Raw genomic sequence first — 25799 nt, 5'->3', positions numbered from 1 at the left:
AAAGACCGCCTCTCAGGAAACACATTGCTCTTTGAGTTTAAGTCTTGCAATGTAATGGAAAGTAATGGAAATGTTTTCTGCCTCTAGCCTAGATTATCTGTGTGTGAGGAAGATTAGGGCTATGTGTTATGGATGTGGGGTCAAAATCTGAGAAAATCTCCCCACAAGGGTAGTAACCTCTTCTCATCCTGTGTGGGGTTAAATTTCAGCGGAGCAGAGAACAGCAAGTAAAACTATAATAAGTCAATAGGAAATCCAACAAAGATAAGAATACCAGCATGAATTTAAGTGTACCAACCGATTATTAATATAGAGCACAGGACAAAACAGTTGGGCCAAATTCTCCTCTCGTTCATAACCTTTGTTATGTACTTAGGGACTTGGCTCACTCACTTTTCTGTGCACAGGAAGTCCTGGACAGGAAGTGTTGTTTTGGAGGCAAACCTTTTTTGGAGAGACTTTTATCAATGACTGCCTCTCAGATTAGAGCTAAGAAGATGAGAGAGGAACGTTTTGCTGCAAACACTTCACTGTGAATTAGTCCTTTTAAATCTCCCAAATTGCATGTTACACTCAAGGGGCAGGAGGGGTAAGTGCTAAGGGCCAAACTGGACTACAGTTGGTGTTTATGTAAACATTTAGAGAGTGTGCCGACTATCAAAATAAAACCAGATTCCACTGCAGGCATGCAAAGCAAAGGCCAATTTGCAATATGACACATGGAAACTGCGTGGTTTGAGAGGCCAGCTTGGCGTTCTTAAGACTCCCTAAAAAAAGCTACAGCTAAAATGTAGGGTATCAACCTTGCCTTTTAAAATCTCTGATAAAAACAAAGCAACATGGGAGGACACAAACCTCTGTCTGAGTAGACTGTAAGACTGAAGGATGGCACTTAAATTTCAAGTTGCTTTTTCTCAAGGCTCAAACATTACACTCTTTCTTTTGATCTGGCTCACCACTTTCCCTATTCAGTACAGAATACAAAGTACTGGAGAGCAGAAAATCTAGTATTTTGTGGGTGGAAATCCTAAATACGATAAATCTTTCCCCTGGGGGAGGCTGGTGGAGCATCCTGCTTCTTCTTATCCTGTCTGAGGCTTCACTGTGACTACAGAATTGACTTGGAGGTGACGGCTCACCGATGGGCACCTGCACTTTTAACTACAGGCCCAAACCATGCCCTGGAATGCACAGTCTCAAACACACAAACCCACCTACAGTGTACAGCCGTGGAGTTCATTACAAACATGATTTTCACTTTTATTGCAGTTTTCCAATGTGAATGTTTTGAGGCACTTCAAGAACAGCAATCACTTAAGCTTAGTTCTAGGTATGCTTTATATTTCTGTCGTGAGATCTGCCTGGTCCCATTTACTGGTAGAGCTACCCTTAGAGACAGATACAGAATAATTTCACTCTCTGTCATGCGACTCGATGCCGGGGTCTTCTATAATTTAAAGGAGAAAAAAAACAAAACTCCTTACAAATATCCTTCAGCCCTATCCTTAAGTGCTCCGGTCATTACAATCAGTGGCCAGACAACGGAGGAGCTTTTATCTGTAATTAGCTCTGCTCCAAACCTCTCTGGGAGTGACAGAAGGAATATAGGATAGGATGTTGCCTGGCAACGGGATCGAACAAAATCCATCACTGGTAAAGCTAAGTACAGGCCTCCAATTTTCTTCTTTTAGGCCAATATTTATCAAGTCTTTCTTGCTTTATATTGAAACCTTTATAATTCATCTTAGAGTCAAATAAATCTGGCAATAAATATAAAGGAGTTATAAAATCACCTACATAGTATAGACCTTTGGGTATTCTGTTGTGTTTCAAACCATCAGAAAGACATCAGGGTGCTTTTCTCTTCACCATACAGACTTCTGACGCATCACAGTCTACATAACAGACTGAAGTCTACATGTAAACTTCCACTGCTCAGTACATTAATGTACTGTGACATTTCTCATCATTGAACCCGATCACAGCACATACAATGCTTTTTTTAATCTTGATGAAAAGTCTACAAAAAAACAATAAAGCAATATTCCCATATCTCCATGAAATGTGTCATGAATTAAGCAATACTGTTTATGCTTGCTTTTATAAAATAGGCCAATGAAAATGTGTGAATCCATTCCTTCAGGCAGTCGAGAGTGTAGAGGTGACATTAATACAAGTGTGCAGTAGAAGTGAGTTTGTGGAATCGGTTTAGATTAAATGCACTTCACACTGAGAGATGGAGTTCACAGCGACAGTTCAGAAAGGAAAATGGCAAGGTCAGCTGGCCCCAGCTGTCCTAAATTGTAATCATTCCTGATGTCATTTCCTCACTTTATAAATACTGCACATAATCTCCTTCTCTCTTTTGCATCTCTCTCCACCCCCACCCCACCCCCCTCTCCACCTGTGCAGCTGCCCCTTGGTCACTAGCCATGGCCTGTGGTCAGGAGCTGCTCCTCAGCCGTGCAGGTTAAGTCAAATTTACTAGCACTGAAACACTCGATAAATATTTTTCAGTGCACTTCAGTCCTGGGTGGTGTTGTTATTCCTCGTGAACACATCGATACTAAGGATGCCTGATGGGAACAGCAAGACACAATGGAATAGCATGTTTGTGGGGAAAAACCCACATTTTGTCAGATCCTACCCCACCTCTAAGAACCTAGATTTTACTGTATGTTCTTTGAATTCTATGCAAATTCAGACTTAGCAAAATTATCTTGATATGTAGAAACCTGAGTTAAGGCTTCTCAGCTTCCCCTGGTCTCCAACAGGTCTCCTCAGCATATGCAGTTTAAGCAATAAGACCTGCTGCCAGTCTGAAGCAGCCTAGTCTGCATACAAAAGAACAAGTAAAGGTTAATCACCTTTGCTGATTTCTGACAATTAGTAAGACGAAACACAGTGTTTTGGTTTTTCAGCCTTCTTCAGCTGTGAGGGGTAAAACAATTGTTCCTTCTATTCCCAGCATGGAATTAACCCTTTCCTGTTCCTTTGCAACCCACACGTGCTGACACAGCTCCCATCTCGACACCTCTAGTTTGCATACAAATCATACACCCCTGGGTCCTGCAGCCCAACGCTAGTCCGTAACCGCAGACTGGAAACCTTCACACCTTCCTGAACACTTATCAGATGCGGTTTCATCTTCGGGGAGATGCCATTTTGTACAGACCTGCTGTGTTTACCTGTCATTTCTCATAAGCTCTGGAACTGGGGCTAAGAAAAATTCTTTTCTGAGGTAATTTGTGTGACCAAAGTTTAAAAACTAAAGAGGCTTTGATTTTGTTTTCAAATTTTGGATCCTGTCGGGGCTTTTGTGATGAATCAACCTCAACCCCATTCATTTTCAACCTGGGCTGAAAGGGAATTTCACAAAGACTCTTTTCCTGAGCAGTCCTATAACCACGCAATTTCACACTGAAAAGTCTTTTCTTCTGGTCAGTACAGTCACGTGTGAAGAGAAGCTAACAGTTTGAAGGCAGGAAGAATATCACTCCCAAAATCTGCAGTACCAGACAATGTGCAACCTTCATGTGTTGTTAAAAGGCATTTGGTGAATCAATTTAGCATGAACTGTCCTGTCTGTAGATTTTATACTGTTTATGCCGAACCTATTAAGTGTAGCTGCTGCTTTCCACTGCAGAGCTCACAAGATTTTGTAGCAATCCCAATTCAGAGGATGGGCTTAATCCCTTCATTGTCTACTCCAGTCTTTTTTTCATTTCAACCAGCTGAATGAAAGACCAGATGGCAAACCCGAATCAAAGAGAAGGCTGGAGGAAACCGAAAGAGAATGACAGAAGTCCAAGAATTTCCTTGTTCAAAAAAAAAATCAATGTGCAAACTTTCTGATATAAATAGACTACAGTCAACAGATTGGGTAGCACCATGGGAAGGGGCGTGTTAGGAGATGTGTGGGAGGAGGGTGGGGTTGAAGGTGAAAGGTCAAACCCAGTCCTGCAGGGAGCGCTTGCAGTGGACCAGCAGCTTGGGCGCTCCTTTCCTCTGCATCTTGATGATGGCGAAAATGAGTCCCAGAATGCACAGCACCAGGATCAGGGGGACGGTTACCATGATGATGTTCATCGTGCGTGTGTACTCGTCGATTTTCACCACCACGTCCACGTCGCCGTTGCCCTCCCCCTCGTCCTTGTAATCTACGTCATTGGTGCGATCCCGCCCTGCGTCGGGGTCGAACGGGGGCTGGTCCACGTCGGGCCACTTGCGCCCCACGTCCGTATCGGTGTCTTTATCTGGGTCCAGGTCCACCTGACAGCCCATGAAGTCCCGCAGGATGGATTTAGGATAGCCAGGCTCAATCTTCATTCTCTGATTGTCAAATTTCCAATACTTAGATCCTTTGTAGAAAAAGGTATAAGCTGGGGGAAAGAAGAGACAGATTTTTATTCTTCAAAATCTTACGTTAACCCCAGATTTGCTCGGGAACTAAACTAAAAACTGTTCAAAAGAGAATGGTGGTCATGCATACCATGATTCATACATCTCTAGTATTTTCTAAAATGCAGGGGCAACCCAACATTTTGCAGTGGCAGTACTGCAAATTAATGTTTTATTTATCACTGTTAAATTCTGTTAACAGTTAACAGTAAAATAACCGTTAAATAATAATGAAATCACAATGAGGCAGTTCCAGCTGAAAAAGGATACCTAAAACAAGGGAGACTAAGGTAGTACAGCAATGCTTTTATGGGCAAGGTGTTGAAAGTCTTCCATTACGAACAGAGAGTAGGGGAAGGTGCATTTTAGGCAGCCTCAGCAATTTTTACGTCATGGTGCAAATCAGACAAGTCATGCACACCTGCCACAGAAAAGAAGAATGATTTGACACTTGAATATACAGTAAGATCACGCATAAAAATGTAGCCAAAATGCAGCCAGGTTGGAAACAAAATCAAATCAAAAGTTATTTCTCCTTAACTGTCAAAGATGAAGTAATTCTTTCCTCTGAGCTCAAGTTTCCTGCCCTCTCACATTCTCCTTTTCCCCCTTTGTTAGGTTACTGGCATTTTCCTGGCTGCATTTCCCCTAGGTTCACTCACCTCCATCATCACTCAGAAAAGACCCCCTGGGAGAGGGAGGGATCCCGCCCCACACACTGATCGGTTTGGGGTAGTCTTTGTCCACGGCTCGAGACTGTTCGTTAAAGCGCCAGTACCTGTGAGACAGCAAGGGGAGCTCAGGACACAGCAAGAAAAAACTCAAAGGTGCTGAAGTCGCACTTTCAAGTTCTAATTCAAGCCATCCAAACACTCACTGCAAAACAAAAGAATGCATGTCCCAGATCAAGACCAAACAACAACAACTGAAGATTTTACCTGTCTCCTTTGAAGAAGTAAGTATATCCTGTCGGTTCCCACCAAATGGCTGTCTCTATTTTGTCATAAGGGATGCCCTGTCCATACTCGGTCAGCTCCTGGGGATAACCTGGCTCCAGATTGGCTTCCCGAAACAGCCAGAACTTGCTTCCTGAGAACAAAGCAGAAACACAGCCATCCATCACTCTGCCTACCATGTTGGATTTATAGCGCACACCAGGCAGCTTTGATCCCCCGCGATATCCATCTTCTCCACTGCAGCAGCTGAGGAAGTCGGAGAGAGAGATGCGGGGCGTGATCGTCCCGGTGTGGCGGCCGCGCAATCTGCACGCAGCGGCAGGAGGTTCCCAGCTGACGTTCTGCTCCATCCCGCTGCACTGAGACAGCATGGCACCGCCGAGAGACCCACATTATTCCCTTTCATTCCCCTGCCCCAGATTCTTGTTAGGAACCGAAACCTTTGCAGTCAGCATCTGGAAACCACTGGCTGATGCAATCCATAATTTCAGAGCTGCCAGATATTTCTTTCCAGGATTTTTTTTTTACCTACCCCCCCCCCCCCCAAACTTTTTTCCAATGGCCAATATCCAGATTTTGGAATGTTTTGCAAGTGACATCATTTGTCCTCGAGAAGTTTTCTACTAGGGACGCCAGCTGCCTTAAAGGGATACGACTCCATTTCTGCAGGGTCTTTATTATCCAGAGTCGACTTCATGGAGGGGCAATGCGCCAAAGAAGCTTAATGAAGAAATCTGATTGCTTTGGTTTACCGCAAAATATTATTCAGTTTCTGGATAAAAGCTCAGGGATGCTCTGGAAAAGTTGAAATGTAACACGACAAAGCGTTTGGATAAAATGTAACAGTAGCTAGAAACGTTTTTGGTCCTCTTACTTCATTTAAATACACAAACGTCAGCTAAAACTTTTGGTTTAGGAGGGAACCAGCTTAATTTGTTCAGGATTTTAAAAAGGGAACAATGAATCTAATTTGGGTCATCTATGCTATGAAAAGCTTGCATTACTGTGGGGGCGCAATCAGACTGAAGATCCCATTACACATAGAATATCACAGTTTGTTTGCCTATGCCAAAAAAGTCTTGCCCAGAAAAGTGGCAATCTCATCTGATTTTTAATGCACTTAGGCTTTTAATTATCGGATCACATTAATTATTTGCTCATGTGATCAAAGGCAATGCTTCCAAAGATGAGGATTAACACAACTATCAAACATGATTCTTGCAGGGATTTCTTCCAGGAAGTCAAGGTATTGGCTTCAGCAACATGGCTGTGTACCCGATTCCATACTCCCATAACCCTTTGAGTGTTGATCTCAGGTTTTAATGCAGGTCCATATAGTTAATTTTACACAGATTGGGATTACACCAATACAGGACCACCACAGAGACACGCTGTATCATATAAACTTCACCATTTTACTTCTGAATTAAACACACAAAACAAAACAAAGTGAGCAGAGTTATGAGCAAGAGCAAAAAATGGGAAGCTACGTTTTCGGAAATACCTTTGAAAAAGACAAATTTCCCATCATGTCTTTCATAAGCCGCGTCAATGTCTCCAGGAAGTCCCCTCCAGAAGTGCCCGATGGGCATGGGGTAGTTGTCCAGCACCCGGTTACGACGAACCCTCCAAAACCAGCGCCCCTGGGCAGGACAAAAGAGAAAAAGAGGAGATGTGTTATCCCATGGCACACCATTCCATTCGATCACAGCACGGGGGAAAGACATGTCCACTGCCTTAATCAAGGCTGGGGATCAGCTGGCCAGATGTGTCTTCTGAGGACCCCTGATTCACTGCAGTTGACTTCACAGGTAATGACATCAAGGGCAAAATCATTAACAATGCTTTCCTGACCGAAACCGAAGACCTTGTCCTCACCTCCACACATAAACAAAATCACAATCCCAAACAATAGGTTTTTCCCTTTGTAATCCCCCAAAACCCAATGCAATCAAAAAATGCAATGCGCGCACGTAATCTCCTTGCCCAGTTTTGCAAGGTCTTCTCATTTGTCCCCCTGCGAGATGTCCTAACTGGCTGTGCTCCACAGACGAGCCTTTGCATTCCATTACTGCACGTTATTAAATTTCCAAATGTGAGATAGGGTGCTGAACACTTCAAAAGGTTAATTTACTCTACATTTTGAAATATCGTTGACGATGACAGCTATATTTATCTTTTTCTGCCTTTGCATACTGATTACTGACACAACAGACCCATAAAATATTCCTCGAAAGCCGGGTTTGGGATGACCTCTGGGCTGTAGAAGAGCTGACACGGTCGTCCGGCCTGCCTCACACCACACACAGATTCTCTGGCCCTCTTCCACTTTGTGATATTACTTAAGCTCCATGGAATATTGAAACCAGAACCAGGCACTCAGCCAATGCCTCTAAATTTAAATGATCCACTTGTAGCCTCCCCTCTCTTGTATTTATCAACGTGGCACAGTTGGAAATGGATTGCATTAAAAAGCTGGATCCCTAGATTGTTTTGCAAGGAACCACATTCCTTTTATTACAATATAAGACCATAGAAAAGATACCAAAACACAAACACAAAACCCCTCCTTATTTCTGGTTGCTGTTTTCAGATTTGCAACAGTTGTTTCTTAACTATATAAAAAAACGGGACAGTTTATGACTTTTCCGCCAGCTTAGAAGTGAAATAGTATGTTACACATTGAAAATGCATTTAGAGGGTGGTTGGTTCTTGGTCCATATGGGTGAGACTCACTGCATATTAAGGCATCTGACCTAGAAAATGCAAATGACTTACATACTTTGCTCAGCTGTAGGATAAGTGTTGAAGTTCAGCTAATTGCTCATCTCATCTATTTCTTGTCCCCAGGTAAGAAGTTGGCAGAAAAAACCATATGCAATGAATCAGTAATGCTTTCATGGTTAAAAACCAAGCTTTATAAGATAAAGCAAATATTAATCAGAACCACAGAGCTCAATTTAAAATGAAAAGAACCAAAGAAAAATGTTCTAAATGCTCAGAAAGGCAAGTCACAATGGATCGGTATTTTTATCACACTCGGGAGCAGTAGGTGAAACACAGGTCCATGACCTTTGGCGCCTGCCAACAGTTTACTCTGGAATAAACAGAAAGGAGCTTGTATCAGATCCATTCTGACCAGCGCCCAGATGAGTGGGGAACTGAGAGGACAAATAAAGGTTAATGCTTCATTTCAATGTTGCCGCACAATGACTTCACAATCCCCTCATAACTGCTGCACTGCATCATTTATAGCTCTTGGTATGATGTGATGCTAAAACCAATGTCGTGCGTCTTATGCACACATTAAGTCATTTGCGCATGTGCCTATAAAGGATTATGCATGTGATTATAGCATCTTGCATAGGAGCTATGAAGTGACTATGAAGGCATCGTGCAGCATCATTCAGATGAAGCGTTGCCGAATAAAGTATCCCTGCTCCTCTTCAAACACTATCATAACATCCATATATCCACAGCTTTCCACTTTGATTATGACAAAGCCTGATTCAATGAAAACCATTCTTAGATCATTATATTTAGATAAATGGGAAACGCTCGCAAATCAGAACATGCAGGATATGCTTGGGCGAAAGCTTGCGACATGAACTAGAAAGGGCCGCTTGAAATGAAGGCCAGCTGGCAATAATTGCATTAAGGTGTTAGAAAAATGAGAAGTCTTTGAAGTGATGGGAAGCCATGCTTAGCTCATTTTAGAAAGGCCAGATAAGGCAATGCTCTCAGTGGCTACAGGACGCCCCAACACAATGCATTGGGGAAAAAGGAAACGCCATTTTCTTTGACACCTGCCTACAAATGCAAAGTAGCTGTGCTTTCCTAATTCCTTATTTGCTCAACCTGCAGAGGACTTCTGCAAAATCTGGAGCATCTGCAGCCTTTTAATTTCAAGCAATAGCTGTTGTGTCTACAATGGAGCAAAGCTGTCTGACTGTGGCACTTGGGAGCACACAATAATCTGTCACATGTCTCTTATTTAGTATGATAACCACCATTTAATAACAAACGGAAAAAAACAGGAACAGTAACCCAGATGTGCTTGCGAAGACAGAAGTTCACAGATGAATTTCCTTTACCTTGAACACGAACATCTCTCCTCGCAGGACCGTGACGGTGTCGAAATTCCCGTCGCAGATGTTGGGGCCGTAGTGGTCGGGGCGGTCGGTGGTGCGTGGCTTGCCAGGATCTGGATTGTGGGGTTTGCCCCCTGGCGGGGTTTTGGGGGGGTTGGGAGGTTTGGGGTCCGGATGAGCGGGCTGTCGAGGGTCAACAGGGGGCAGTGGTTTTGTGGGTGTTGGGCTGGCATCTGGGGGACCTGCAAATACAGCAGCGTTAACAGCCTTGATCTTCATCCGTGTTAATGTGGTGAAAACCATAAGATGGACTTCACCAAACAACAGGGCCTTTATCAAAGCGCCTTGTGCCCCTTTCAGTCGACATCTACGCAAAGCAAGAATGCTTCTCCACATTCTGTAACACCCTCAAAAATTCTTGACCCCCCTGACACAAAAGCTGCCTGAATTTCCACATTCCTTGAATCTTTCTGCTCCAGTCTGCGAAGCTCTGAAAAACAAGGGTTCACATGTGGGCCTACTCCCTATCTTTTAATGAGACACAAAGCAGAGAACAGAACACAGAACTGCTTGTTTCTGTGTTACTCCCATTCCATTCCACTGTAGCACATTACTCCTCTGGTGGAAGAAGCGCCTACCATATATCTGCTGGATTCCTCGGAGATCGTCCTCGGGCAGCTGGAAGTTCTCAGTGTCCATCCACTGGTAGAAGGGGGCCATGATGGCCAGGGGGTTGTTGGAGTGCTCCAGCCCCAACGCGTGGCCAAGCTCGTGGACAGCCACCAAGAACAGATCATTGCCTGGAAGAACGACGAGAAGGGAAGACTCCCATCATGCATCACAGAGCGGGGGAGGCAGAGCAGCGCAGTGACTACGAGCCCCCCAAAATGGAACTGGTTTGGAATTGGAACGGAGTCAGCCCCAAAAAGGAAAGGCACAAACAGGAATGGGGATCAGGATTTTGTTTTAAAATTCGGTGGCTTTTATGGGGATCTAGTGGAGAGGCGTGATACAATGCAGAAGCAATGATGTAACCGCAAGTTTGCAGGGCTGAACACTCAGAACGTGTTGAGTTTCCATCCTTGTGGAAGGCTGTGGTGACCTCACCTTATCAGGCAGCCAGCCAGCCCCCTGGACGCCTGGCTGGATTACACAGTTAAAGAACCAGGTACATTTACCACACTGTAACTCTTGACTTCATATATAGGTTAAACCTGTTTTTTTTATTGTGCTGGTAAGTATGGCAGAAGGGCAAAAACAGCTGCAGTTTTTGAACAAAAATGAGGACGTTATTTCTAATTTCTTCTAATGCTGCCAAGCGCAGGTATATAATCAAAGTTTCTCTTTTTCTTAAAAGCCTTACTCATTGAGCACTCCCTCTTCTGAGACTGTGCACAGGAAGAAACAGTACAGTAGGGTTTGTGTACGTGCACTGACCCCCTGTGATGCCCTTTCCTCCCTCTGAGCCCAGCGTGTTTGTCCGCTCTACAGAGATCTGAATGAATGAGGATCACAAACGGAAGCTGGTGGGAGGGGAACGACATTGGTTGTATTTTCCAGAATGGAATTCTGTACGGTAGATATGGAAGCTGAGAGAGGGAATAAGCTCTCAAGCATGTGCCCTGCCCTGATTCATCACTGACAGGCAAGACACCGAGCAGCTGGTGACTGACAACGACTCTCCAAACATCCTCCTTCTAAATCAATTCTTCAGAAACATACTGTATCTGCGCAACCTCTGAGGACATCACACTCCCCCATGTATAGATTTCATCTGGTTCCCTTTCCACTTTGTATGCAGCTCATCTTGTTATTGTAAAGTTGGAAATAACCACTCAAAATGTAGAAACAGTTCCTTCTTGTGTCTGCTCTTCTGTTGCACCTATCACCTGAGAGTGCTGCCTAAATAAAAATGGTTTACACCTGTCTTTTTAATACCCATACAGTACAGTCAGCATCTTTAAAGATGAAAAGGCTTCATAACTTCAGCATCAGTTCCACTTTTTAATATGGCTTTTAAAATATCACTGCGCATAACCGACGGGTTGGTATGTAGTACAGTTTTCACTTCTTTGAAACAATTTTAATGCGTGGAAAAAATGTCTGTAATTCTAGCCACACATTTTCAGTGATGATTTTTCCATGTTCAGTAAATGTAAAAAAAACTTGAAAAGTTATTCATTTGGACAGCTGCTCACAAAAACCAAGAAGCAGCACTCCTCAGTACTTTCCCAGGAACAGAAGAACATACCGACTTTGGCACGGTGTATCAGCCTATGCTACAACTGTGTGCAGATACAGAAAGCAAATGCACTGTATTAAACACAATTACAAATCTGCTCCAAAACAACCTTCTGATTAAATAATGTGGGGTCTCAGACTTACAGTTTCAACCGGTAATTACTGAACAACAGTGTTGCTTAACTTGATTTGAGTCAAGCAGAAAAACAATCACTCATTTCAAAATCTCCAGCCCGAGGTAGATCTTTAGCCTAGACCTTTAGTCTCTAAATTCAAAATCACATGAAAACATGATTTGAACGCAACATTTATTTGAGCATAAAAATTATTTGATTAATATAAAAGGTCACTTCTTGTTGTTCTGTTGCATTAGGCTTGAAAGCTGGGCTTCAAAAAGGGAAATAAGATTAAATTGCAGCTGCCCCCAAGGTGATGAAGGAAATTCAGATGCACAAGATTAAAGTTCTTTGTTTGCTGCACTGTAAACGCTTATGGAATCTGTCCCTAAAAATAAGTCTCAGGAGGAAGAAAGGAGGCATTGTGACGCAATGTGATAAACATATGGTTCACAGACTTCAAACATCTACAGTCTTAGGAAAATGGCTCGACCCAAATCAGTGTTTATATACAGTATACTGTACAATAAGCCAGAGCTCCATTTCTACACTTATTGTCATTTATTGAGGAGGGAGGAGGGCCCTGTACTTTCTCCCTCTCTGGGTGAAATTGTAAACAGGCCAGACAGCTTTGCAGGCCTCATGACTTTCCTAATCTGGATTGCCTTTCGTTGTTTCCTCTTAACAACAACATTTTGAGAAATGTTGAGAAAGAATCGGATCAATAAGTGCACAAAGCAAGCGTGAGGCTGGCTGAGGCCCGCTGCGGAGTCCATTTCACCCGGATCATACTGACAACAGCTTGGTGAGTTTAGGGTCATGTGTTTCCAACAACCGGATGATCAAAATGAGCGAACTTGTTTGGTTTTTAATTTCCGTGACCACGAGGCAGCCACCTGGGGTTTCTTCCAAGTGGAAAGCCACGTGTGCCAAGGCTCTAGTATCAGACAGATATTTTGGAACAGCCTGTTGCTCTTCAAAGAAAGCTAGATCCCTCCCAATCCAGTCCCTTGCCGATTGACCTGATGGTTTCCCACAGAGTGCTGAGGAGATTTTCAAGCTTTCCAGTACAGGTTTGATGAGGTTTGACAACAACAAGCAGTACCTTTATCGCACCTCTACGGACACCTATTCCTTCCAAATACAGTGAATAAACGTGTTTAAAAGGAATAGAAGACACAGTAAGGAAAATAAAAGTCACCCTCCAAATAAGAAGTCCACACCCATAAAAATGAACTCTTGTTCTCCTAAGTGGTCCAGAATACCACCTTTCTCCCTCAATCCCCATGAGTTATCCAACAATATAGAAAACCGCCTAAATCATCTGTCTCTGCTTTAACTCAGGAAATGACAGGACTGGTCCCCAGTTCCAGAAAAAGCTTCAGTCAGTTTTTAAAAAAAAAAATAGTTTCACTGCTGTGAAAACAAATTTAATGGTTGGTTTCAGAGGATATGGGAGATCACTTGCATGTGAAATAGTTTGTGAATTATTAAAAAACATACAGTTTATAATGATGCAAATCTAGCTGTGTTGTGATTGTGCTGTAACACCGTACAAACACAGGCGCCTGAGAGAGTTGGTAAGAGGCTAATTCGTGGAGCTTACATACTGTAAGACGGCCATAAGCCTTAACGACCCATTATTCTGTTGGGATGGAATAGATTTCCCGAAAATGTGCCAGTGTGCCAGCTGAGGATAGAAAAGGTTGGGTGATGTATTTATGTCAAGAACACTGCTGCAAACTCTGTAGAAACACTATTTAGGAGGGCAAGGAAACAGGCGAGAGTCTCACTGGCCCCTGCAGGTTTTGAGGAGTGCTTTCTTGTCTGAGCTGCTGTGGCGAAGTAGAATTGCAATGCTTTGGGTACCCCTCCACCTCCCAAGTAGAGAACACCTCTGAGGTGCAAAGAACCCCCCCCCCCTCACCGTTCAGGTTGGCGTTCCCGATGGTCCAGGGCTCGTCCGAGTCGAAGTGCGTGTCCCCGCCCATGCCGGGCCCGGGGAAGTAGGCGTGGGCGAGGAACCCCCCCTCCCCGTCAAAGGGGGAGCTGTCGCCGTGGAAACCCGAGGCGAAGAAGATCATGATGTCGGCCTCCTTGCGGCGGCCGTACTTGACCTCGTGGTACGGTATCTCCTCGAAGCGCAGGGGCGTCACGCTCTCCCACACCTGGAAGGCCTTCCGGATGGCCTGGTACGACTCAAACTCGCCAATCTTCGGCGTGTAGTTCTGGATGCTGAGGAATTACAGGGGCGAGGGTTAGGCGTGTAAACTATATTAAACTAATTAACCAATTATCATTCATTCGAATGCACCTTTAACCAAAGCACTTGACCCTACATGGACTGTATTAATTAAGTCTTTTGCATGACCACCTATTTTTTCATGGCCTGCGTGAAGCATAACACCAAGGCAGATACAGGAGTGCTAAAGGGAAGAAGATTTGTGACTGAGAACAGGAGGCCCTTCTTTACACAAAGGGTTGTGGGAGTGTGAAACAAGCTATTCAGCTATGTGGTAGAAGCTGGTACCATGGATTCTTTCAAGAATGGGCTGGATGAGATTCCTGTTCTCTAAAGGATCTAGACCGAGTGGCTTCCTCTCATTGTCAACTATTCTTATTATGTCAGCGTCTGCTTTGTTTCAGCCGCTGTTTATTCTTTCTGTTGAACTTCTATTTAACCTAGTCATTTTAAGGTGCACTTCACACACAGTCCAACTTCAGGCAAATCAGGGTCAGGGTCTTTTCTCTTTTCAGCTGCCACAGGAGTACAGTATTTTGCCTGTCCTGTCCCTCCTGTTACCTGTAGGTTAGATGGCTCTTGCTCCACTTGTGGCCAGTCAGGGCATAGCGTTTCCTGCGGACGTTCGTTTTGATTTGCCCTCCAAATTTATCAGGGACGCCACATCGAGGCCTCTTCATAGCACTGGGGGGGTAGAGACAGCATCAGTGTTAGTTCCACCGTGCCCATGGAGCAGGCTTCTCAGTCATAACTGGGCCGGAGGTGAGACGGCCACTTTGGCCTGCTGAGGAAGTAGATTTAATACAAACACTCTTCCACATTCCCCGAAGACTGACTGCACTTACTGCCTTTCTCAGCAGATCGATTCCTTCTCTTTGTTCCAAAGTATCTCTCTGGCTCACAGAAAGCTACCCAAGTGAATTAGACGATGCAATAAATTAGGGCAATTTTTCCTAGCGTTGACATTTAAAATTCAAAAGCTTCCAAACATAATACATACATATTATAAAAGCACTCACATTTATTGCAGGCATGCCTATGATAATGCAAGAAAAGTCACTCACTTTTGTGTTTCCTGGTCCAGCACCCCACTGACAGTCAAGCCGTAGAATCGCTGCATGTCAGCAACCGCGTTGGAGAAGATCTGCGCTGACCTCATTGTGGACATCTCTCTGCTGGCCTGGGGAAGATATCCATACAGCCGCAGCCAGGACTGCAAGAGAGGCAGAGGGAAATCTAATACCAGTCAGAAGGAGAATGAGAGCAACATTGCTATTAGTGCAGACATCAGGCTGGGACCATGAGAGACTGCGAGCAGCAAAGATTATTAATCAAGATTATAGACTAAAGAGAGACAGAGCAAAAAACAGAGCAATTAGATTCAATTACAGGCGGCAAAGCAGCAGAACAAGATTGGGATTTAGACAAGAAGCTGGGAAAGAGGAATAAATAATGGTGCTTCCTCTGCAAACCACGATGGGACTTCATTCCCATAGAAATTAATGATTTAATTGCTCTAAGTGCCAATTAAATATTTAAGACCATTATCCTAGTCCTTTTGTGGAACGGACTGGAGGAACTCATGTGGCCTACCTCTGGGTGTGGTTCCTGACCTAGGGACAGAACGGTAGCATTATAGTTTTGTTGGACAGATAATCACAGCCGCTATATAAGAACTAATCTTTTCTGGTTTTGTTTCACAACACATGGTTTTAAAATTTAAAGTTACAGGGATAAAACTGTCCCATTTCAATAAATAATACTTTAAAATATGGTGGTATGTTCTTTTAAAAATGGCTCAGGAGCCATTCAGATTAATATGAATACTTGTTTTTAGCTGCAGTGTAGCTTTCCATCTCTTTCCAAACTGGAAAGGCAGCAGATGTGTAGCAGAACTCCACTATGAAATCAATTGTGGAGGTGGTGTGAAGTTAATACAATACTGTAGCAAGAACATGGGAAGGTGCTCCTGTGACCTCTGACCCCTGACCTTATATTAGCCTGCTAGTCATGGTCCCCCAAGGAAAGTTCAATTCCATTAGCAGCTGTATGATTAACAGGGAGGGTGTCTGCAGGACACAGCACAGAGATCTCACACACTGCTGAGCGGCTGGACGATCCATTTATCACGGAAAGATGTCTTCTAATGTTCAGCATGCTTTTAATACATAGAAAAACCCCTTTATAAACCAGTGGCTCAAGAGACTTAAAAGGGTTTGTATTTCTGAGAATTCTGATGGAGGTCAGCTTAATCGGAAAATTCAGAAGCATACAGCAACTTGTTTTTTCTAAAAACACTGAAAACAGTAAAACACTTAGGTATGGCACTTTCTCTCCTCCATCTCAGTCACTGTAGAGTGAATGCTTGTGTTGTAACTGGAGGAACACTGTACATGCGTAATTGCACACCATGGGCTGTGATAAGACACTGTTTCTTTTGCTACGAGGAAAGGATTAGGTGTGTTCACTTCCAGATGGAAAAGTTATTAAAGCTGCAAATCAGAACTACTTTATGTACAGTGTTGTACAACATGAAAGGCCATGCTTCTTACAAAAACTACCTGCAGCAGAGCCAGTTTTCAATAAATCTCAGCAACAGCAATACTTGAAAAATGACTGTCATATCTGCCATGAGCAGGTAACTGAATTTTATTGTAACAGAAAACAAAATAACCCAGCCACTCCTCAGATTTAGTTTTTTTTTAATCCCTTTCCAGCTGTAGTTTTCTGGAACACACAGCAAGAGGAGACTGTGAGTTCAAAATTCTCCTTTGCTAGTGCCAAGAGCTCCTGCAAAAGATTTCAAATTTAATAGCAGCACTGAAGCTGGACAACTGAAGCAACTGAGAGAGTTCTGTAAAACGCGTCTCAGTTCAGTGTAGCATCAGCCAAGGCATCAATAGCTGAGGAATGACTAGTTTGAGAATCTGTTCCCCTGAACAAGAGGATCTGCTAAAACTTACAAGGAAGCCAGGAAACAATAAAAATCTTAATTTTGGCTTTGCAATTTTAGGCCCTAATGCTCTAGGCATTCATATCCATTTCCAATGCTCTGCTTTTTATGTTGTTGATACAATTAGCAATATTATCGTATTTTAAATTACTGCCACACTCCAGAACCACCAACTTCCACTGCCACGCCTCATCTTCAGAATCACAACATGCTTCACATCCATGTGAAGAAAGCAGAAATCACCAGCTGCATTTAGATGTTATCAAAGGTGTTCTGGCAACTCAATGGATTACAACATCCCTAGGTTTGGTCAAATCCCAGATATGTTGCTGCAGACAACACAAGGACTCATCCAGTAAGACATACTTTTGTGAGATAGTAAAGGAGACAAGCGCTCTTGAAAGTTAATGCAGATCACATTATCTCTCTGCTGTAGCAGCTCTGTGTCCCTGGTGCTGCATAATTAAAACTGGAGAGCGTGCAGTGGAATGCATACTGCGTTCTCTCAGATTCTGGAATTGTAAGGATGAGCAATTAGACACTGGTATAGAACGGGTTAAGATTCAGGAAACGCTACAGTCTGTACTGTGTTTTTCTGACTATTAGAATCCCTCCCCCTTCCTTTCAGCCCTTCTCCACTCTCTCAGTCAGCTCATTGTTGCTCCTCCCCTGCCTGGGAGCCCTGGAGCCCTAAATGCCTCCTTTCTGTTTATCTCTTGTTCAGGGACCAGGGAAACAAAACAGCTGTCCCATTTACCAATCACATGCACACAGCTGATCCTGTTTCTCTCCAGCTCTGGACAGTCGTGTTGCCTAGCCACCACAGAAAAGAGATAGCCCTGCTTTTGTGGCCTGTGCGACTGAGGGAAAGTTGGGCACAGCTGGAACTAAGGAAACAGCCAAGAGAGCAGATGAAGGTAGATATCATTCCCAACTCCAAGACGGCAGTGGGGGGATTCATTCAGCAACTGAAAGGCTGTGTAATAATCATTACTGTACCTCAATGAGAACAAAACTGGAGTGGGAAGGTCCACAGAACTAAACTCCACCATTTCTTACCTGCAATCCCCTCAATTCCAGTTTGTTGTGAACTGCATTTCAACTCAGAAAAATTCTCTATCCTGAGTGATAGCACTTAGGAAGAAATGCACTCTAGGCCACAGAGATTGTTAGCTTATTGAAAAATGAATACCAGAGTGAGATTAAGCAAACAAAACAAACAGAATATTAACACTAAAAAGAATATCCTAGTACCAATATGAAAGCAAATTATGATATAGCGCTCAACTTATCCTTGGATACGGAATAAAACTGGGAAAGTATTGGATTTTAGCTTTTCATTACTTTGCTTCTGGAAGTTCACATCACTCTCCATTAGTAAAGTCGGCTCTAACTAACCTTATATGACACACGTAAAAGCACATTTATTGCCTGTAGCTCTTTCTTAAGCCATGCTGACTGGCACACCAGGCTTTCAGAAGTACCTTTCTCTGTGGAGAAGTGTGTGATTCTGCAGCAATATGCTGCAAGCCAGTGGACTGGAAAGTTCACAGATTCAGTTCTTCTGACAGGGGATTTCATGGCGGAGCCAGTGGGTAATGTTCCCAGCTCCGTCATCATGTGTTCTTGGTATGGTCGTGCAGCACAACGGAAGCAAATTTCACATGCACTGTTTATTTTAGCCAGTCTTGGTTTGGTGGTTATGATGAAACTAGCTGCACACTGACTCATGAAGTACCTAGTAATTTGTAATGCGTGGACCCTCCTTTATTTCCTTTGAGAAGATATCCACACATGGTCAGCTAATTCCTTTTTCTGTCAAGGACAAGAGACTGACATCCTCCACACTCTGACGTTCACATCAAGATGAGAGGAAGCTACTGTGATACCCCTCCCACTCACCCACCCTCAAGTCCTGCCAGCCCTCTTCTGCACTGTAACCACAGACCACAGGGGCCGCAGTCTTGTGTTCGCATTGTCTGATCACCGAAGAAGCTTCATACTGGGAATCTGATCACACAGGGGACAGAACCTAAAAATATAGAGTTACACAGCCAGCAGAACGTCTCAGAAGATGAGGGTGCACTCGAGCAGATTTGATTTTTTTTTCTTCTTTTCAATTGAACCAAATCTGATTACAGTCAAGAAGTAAAAGAACACAATAATTCAGTTAGGCCATTATTCTTCAAAAAGGGCAAGGAGCCACTGCTTCAATCACTGAAATACAACAGGAAACATGAAGAGATGTAGAGCACAACAACTTCATCATGTTTACAGGCCTTTCACAAAAGTGAAAAATGAAGCTCATGGAACCTGCTGGAAAAAAACATTTTGTTTGGTCGGTTGTGGTCATTGTGTTTGGGCGGCCACTTCTGGAGAGCTTGAAGATATTCAGCTCAATCCGAAATCAGGGGTGCAACACAAAGCAGAGTTGGTGAGGCAACTGCTTTGTCCAGACTATTGAATTTCAAAGGCTGTGGCTGGAAGGGGATATCCACTCTTTGAGTGATGGCCGTCCTTCAGATGAATTGCGCAAAGGGGCTGCTGTCCAAGGCTTGAGACAAATCATCTGACAGTGCGAGGCTGACAGGAAGCATCATCTGCAACGTGTGGGCTGTGCTGCTCTGAGCAGCTCCAGTGACACACGCTTCTCCGACAGAGAAGAAAAATAAATAGTTCCGTGCAGCATCCTCCAGCCGAACTATTTTGCCATTTCTCATTACACCCAAGGCTCAACCACAGAGCTGTAATTTCCTCTTCTTCTGCTTGTGCGAGTAGGCATGTGTAGATGAGTCAAACGAGGGCAGACTTGTGATGGCCCGAAACGAGTCATCCGCGTCCAAATGACCTGACACGCAAGACGAATCGGAAAAGCCTGCTATCTGTAATTAAACCGGTCTTTTTGCGGATGAGAAGGTTAGGGCAGCAGCACAGCAACGCCTCTGTACTGCAAGGTACGGGCTGGTTTTTGGCTCATGATGGAGGGAGAAGGTACAGAAAATGGGCATGTTGGCAGCTGGCACTGCCCATTGTTCTTCCCCTTGGGACGCCAATAGTAGGGTGCAGACCACAGGCCAGCCGCTGCCTTCCGAAACGTTCCAGTGCCAGGAAAGAGACAAGCCCACATGGAGGTTTTTTATCCTGCCACACCACCTGGCTGGGCACTGCCAGCAGCAGCTTACTCACTTCCTCTGTCCAGATGAGCCCCCCCGAAGGGCCGAGCTCATTCCTCCAAAAATACCTCTTCAGGAGACTCCTGCGCCATCCTTTCATCCGCCTTTTCGGCTATGCCAGGGCGTGCGCAGAAAGGGATGGAAAATTATTAAGAGGATTTGTCCTGCCTGGCAAAAATTACTTTTCCAAAATCTGGCTCCCCTATCATTATCTCCTCACTAAAAATGAAATCTGTGTTTTGCATTTTCGTCGTTTTCAGAGGAATGACGGCCACCACGCCGGCCCCCTTCTCCGTCTCTCACAAAAGAGTCATTTGCAGCCTCGGTACACAATAAAAAGTTACTTTTCCTAACATCTAACATAATGCACATCACGCAAACACGTGTGCCGAGTAATCACATAGATTTTCCAGGAATTTAACATCATAAACCTCCTGCTCCTTCTGATGTCTTCATAGCTTTTGCCAGTTCATTTGTAGAGCTCTGGCTCAGTGTAGCAGAGGCTGGTCAAAATTAAAAGCATCAACCTGTGTGGGTAATTTACAACTAAACTCGTGGTCTGAGCGCAACGTTATTGGGGACAAATCATAACACACACAGAGATGCATTATCTAAGATGTATTGTTATTGCCCAAAGATGTGTTCTTAGCTTTTGCCTTGGCTTGACTCCAGTAACTTAAAGGTCTACAGACAACAACAGTTTTTAACTTGGTGTGACTTGGACAAAATGCTCAACCTTCTTCTACCAGCTGGAGAGAGAGAGGGAGAGAAGCTGGAGACTGAGAGACCCCTTCCCCCATCATAGTGTTAACTGGATCATCTATTTACAGCCCAAGCCTGGCCACCTGATTTGCTGGTGTCCTGCCAGGAATTAGTATCAAGAGCTGTATTCCTCCTGCTGAAATCCCCCTGTGTATAGCATTACCCTTCATCTCCAGGAGGTCTGAAACCAGATCAGATTCCACCCAAGGTATGGGGAGCACACTGGACGTGAGGAGTTTTTCACTCCTCATGCTAGAGGCCCACAGCCACACCTGCTGGCTTTTTTCCAGCCAAACTCTCGGGTCCCCAACTCAGCCCTTAATTAACTTGCTAAGAGGATTAATGTGAACTGTTTGACCATTTTCTACCCCCAACACGTGTTGGCGTCAGGGCTGCAGTTCAAAAGACAGACAAAAAGCAAATATTCCAATCAAGCACCATGCTACTCCACTCAAGACTTCAAGTAGGTAATTCAGCTCGGCTGGAATGAAAACCAGTAGGTGTGTGGGCGCCCAAGACGAGGGGCGAGAACGCCTGCTTTCAGCTACACTCTCCTGTTCTCCCAGTACGTCCTGAGACCTGACAACTATTGAAGAGGGGCATCACCTGTTGTGACACACATACAAAAATACACAGGTGTATAGGTAAGCAATCTATCAATCTGCTGTGTGAGATGTGCGTTTTACATTTATGGAACACTGATCTTCCTTTTGAAACAGCTGCTCCTTGGGCTTGTATTTGAATGGAGTTGTTAGAAGTCATGGGTATGCCATTCACTAGACTGGAGAACTTCTTGTAGCCTACTGCCTCTGTTCCAGTCTACACCATAGCACAGTTTAGCTTCAGCCAGGCTCCTTCTTTCTGAAAAAGGATAATTGGCGAGAGCCAATATTACAGTTAAGCTGCAGTGGATCTCAATGCAATGGCTGCAAATCCAGCCGATTCAAAGAGCTAGATCTCACCTCACTGACCGCAGCACATGCCTTTCTCAAACTGCATGGTGGAATGACCTTGGGGCTAGGTACAGTACCAGCCATGTACTGATCAAAATGCAGTGTGAAAGCAATGGCGATACATTATCCACATGGTTAACTGTGGACCGAGACTGCATCATCAGGAGATCCCGTATCGAATTCTCCAGGAAAAACAAAACGGATTTACACAGAGAAATGACCATCACTCCTGCGTCCGGAATCCAAATCTCTCCCTGTCCTGTCCCGCTTCAACTATATTTTTCAATTAAAAAAAAATGTTTTAAGCCGCTTATTTTACAGTAAGTCTTAGTTTCAAACAATCTTAAAGCGTTAGAACTCAGCGTGATATTGGTGGAGCTCAGAAATTGGTGTTCGCACTTTTTTTACTCCTTTTACATTTGTTTTAACAAGCTGACAGAATGGGAACCAAGTCATGCACGTCTCAGCGTTTGTCCGCCGCCCCGGTAAAGACAAAAGGCGGATGGCACAGGAGTGTGGCAGCAAGCTTGGAGCAGCCGTTGGGTTATGCCAACAGTCGTGCGTCTCTGACTCCGTCTCTCTTGGAAGAGTCGGAGCGCGGGTACAAACCATACCCACATATGGAGCTGCGCGGCCGAGTCAGTGTGTCAGTGAACCAGCAAGGCTTGCGTTTTGGCTGGCGCGTCAGGCTGGGGAGAGCCGCTGAGCTCAGAAAACCACTGGCAGCTCCACCGCTAGCTGTTACGATCTAGTGCAGAATCGAGATCAGAACAGCCACCGCGGACTGGAAGCTTGGAAAGTCTGGAAATTCTTGGACCATGCACGTAAAAGATACGAGTCAGACGGAAAATCCACTCATACAACAGGAAACGAATCAAAAAGAGAGTAGGAAACGAGATAGATCATGCATCAGCTAACAGATGTTTGCAGGAAATATGATCTCGACATCACAAAAAGCAGCGTTATTGTTTGTGAAACTAATATCATTACAAGCACGCTTTCCAAATATACAACACACAAATCAGCGTTTTGCAGATTCACCGAAAACACTATCTTAAGCTGATGTGTCGATCATTGTCTTGAACGTCATCAACAGCGAAAAGAGCAGCAAGAAAAAACTAAAATCCATGTGATCGCAGAATCCCGGATTTCTGCATGAATGCAAACTGAAGCAAAGCGAATCACACAGGTACTGAAACAGTCGGGTCTTCTTTCTAGGATGTTACTGGATGTAAACATACAAGTTGTTTTTTTAAACTTGGGAACTTCTATGTGTAAATATTTTTATGTGGGGGGCAAATAAACATAACTTAAACAAATAATCACCTCTGCATTGAAAGTGGCATCTTCTTCGGCCGCCCGTGCTCCAACAGTGCAGACTAAAACCAAAACAACTGGTACGACGTTCAATTTCCAGGGCAACCATGTCCGGCATTTCCACAAAGATCCCATCATGTCAATTCCGCTGTCACCGAATTGTCCAGTACCTGTGCTAGAACGATCCCCTCTGGTAATATAAAATCGTACCTTGTTTTTTTTATATTTAACAGTCTCAACAGTCTAAAGTGGGATTTGCGGGATTCAAGGGGAATGCACTTCGTGGGGGTATATTAAAACTCTCCGCTAACGATAAGCATTCTTGTAGTCACTCTCTCAGATCTTGCGAATCGCGGAGATGAAGGTCACAATTCATTCGGGTTTTGTCCTGTGTCAGAATGCCAACGCTCTCTTCTCCTTGGTTGGTCCTGGTAAGGGCATTTCTGAATTGCTTTTACCCTCTTCTCTCACTATCGCACATAGAGGCAGAGTTCCCCGACCTGATTTTTTTCCCCCTGCCGAGTTCACGGTTCACAAAGCAGCCCAATTAAGAGCTACGCTCTTGCCAAGGCGTTCCAGGAGATCTGCTTCAAAACCCCGGAGAGTGCCAGATTTTTATTCGCAATTTCCCTGCCAGAGCGGTTCTGAAAACGGACAAAGCACCAGCTTAATTGTTCGTTTCAAAAGCACTTCCTAATGGCCCCAGTTTGTTTTCTTAATCTTTAATTTCCTTTTAGCAACTTTATCCTGCCACCCAACACGCCCCGGACAAACGAGCACGTCCGAATTTTATTAATTACTCATTTGCAGAGATATCGCGCCGCACACTAAAGATAGCAGCACGACAATTAGCCTGCAACAGACTCTGACAAATGAAAGTGAGCCAGCAGCAACCAGCCCTGAAATAAGAGTGAACACGAAGCACCCACACAGTCCAAAGTTGTTTGTGTTTGTTGCAAACGAGGTTTTGTATACATTAAAAAAGAAGCCGAGTCCACGCATTCAATCAAATGTTCTCACAGCCCTTCGTCGCCAGAAATAATGACGTCTGCCTTGGATTGCGACCGCGCTTGTAAAGATTTAATGTGCAGGAGATTTGTCCCTTGCAGTCCCGGCTTTCTTTCAGTTTTCCTGGACGCAGTCCACTCGGTGCGCGCCGCTGTGCGGAGCTCCCCCGGGCTGGTGTTCAAGCTCTTCCAGGCAGGCGGGCAGCCGCTGACGCACGCCGCCGACTATGGTGCGCCCTTGTGCTTTGCGCGTTCAATAAAAGCCTCCCCACCGCCCCCTTTCCTTCTATACGACGAGGGGGTGGGAAGAAACTTCCCTTGCAAACACAGTATGGAAGCTCGAGTGAAACCTGTAAATTGCGTTCGCTCATTCCATGGACCCTACATACCCTGCGCCTGGTGGATGAAATGGCAGCGATAGATCCACACCAAAACCCCGATTAGTGCAGACAGTATACGACAGCAACGGCTCGAATCGTTAATGAACAATTAATTAAAATAACTAAATTACAAACGCAAGTTACAGCTAATGAAACGGTACAAAACACGGGTTATCCGGATTTTAATGTCTTATCATATTTAATAAGTTACAGAAGTCCTTGATTAAACACACGCTACAACCAAAGGAACATGTAGCGGAAACTCGGCGGTGCCAATTTCACAATACGGAGAAAAGCACGTGTCAGGATTCGGTTAATTATTTGTTCACTGTCCTTCCAGCACGGGTCATTTTCGGTGGTGTTTGTTTATAGACCTACTCCAGGCTCCTGTAAATGTCTGAGCTGCAATGCACGTAGCCTTGCAGAAAGTGAACATGTATGGTCTTCCTAAAGCCACTTTAGACCTCAAAACAATTTGCGAGCAAGCACTATAGATATTAAGACCACTTATGTTTAAAATGTATATTTTAGCTGTCTTTACAATGGAATCTTTTTTCACCTCGATTTTCTGGTCTTGCCAGTGCTAGATCGCAACAGTCAGATGTGAAGCTTTGTGGAAGCACAATAAGGAAAGGCACTCTTTAAGAAATGTAGCAATTTGCACAATATGTAATATATTTGTAGCCATTGCCAAATTAAACACCAAAATAATGACATTGCAGGTTTAGCTAGTTATATCTTCAATGAGTTGTTAAGGTACGCAATACCTCAAAAATGGGAACAGCAGCAGTGACCTTTTGTCATATTGGAAAACAAGCAGAAGATTTGATGCAGTATCTGAGCTCTATGCATCGCAGCAGGTAATAAAGAACAATAAGCACCATTTAAATCTCCACAGTTCACACTCTGGTGTTTGTTTAAGCTGTCCTAGCCTTGGTTTCTGTTACATGGTCTTTATCAGTGTTAGCATCATTTCCTCCAAACCACAGTTTCCAAATTCTCTACCAGGTAATTAAAGACGAAATGAAGACACACAGCCATCAACAGTCACACAACTGAGGCAGGGGGTTTTAATCCTGACAGCACAAGTATTCACTCACTGGTCAGGATTGGTGGAAATGACCCGCTATTCTTCCTTCCATTGTTACAATTAAGGATTGAATCAAGGTAATGAGTGATTAATACATGAAACAGAACAAAGTTTCAC

At 44.0% G+C, this 25799-nt stretch overlaps 1 protein-coding gene across 1 annotated transcript; it reads right to left on the bottom strand.

Moving 5' to 3' along the window:
• Window positions 1–1709: 1709 nt before the first annotated feature.
• mmp15a (matrix metallopeptidase 15a) lies at window positions 1710–24441 on the bottom strand. Its single transcript, XM_088938953.1, has 10 exons — window positions 23215–24441; window positions 15112–15260; window positions 14609–14731; window positions 13733–14040; window positions 10087–10248; window positions 9452–9690; window positions 6862–7000; window positions 5340–5490; window positions 5064–5179; window positions 1710–4382 (listed from the first exon to the last, which is right to left on the bottom strand). The coding sequence occupies exons 1-10, from the start codon at window positions 23341–23343 to the stop codon at window positions 3949–3951; spliced, it is 1950 nt and encodes a 649-aa protein (XP_088795079.1). The 5' UTR covers window positions 23344–24441; the 3' UTR covers window positions 1710–3948.
• Between the last annotated feature and the right edge of the window lie 1358 nt (window positions 24442–25799).

Source organism: Atractosteus spatula, chromosome 21, assembly GCF_055471065.1.
Source record: "Atractosteus spatula isolate fAtrSpa1 chromosome 21, fAtrSpa1.hap1, whole genome shotgun sequence".
Lineage (NCBI taxonomy): Eukaryota > Metazoa > Chordata > Actinopteri > Semionotiformes > Lepisosteidae > Atractosteus > Atractosteus spatula.
This window is presented reverse-complemented; position numbering and strand designations above follow the sequence as displayed.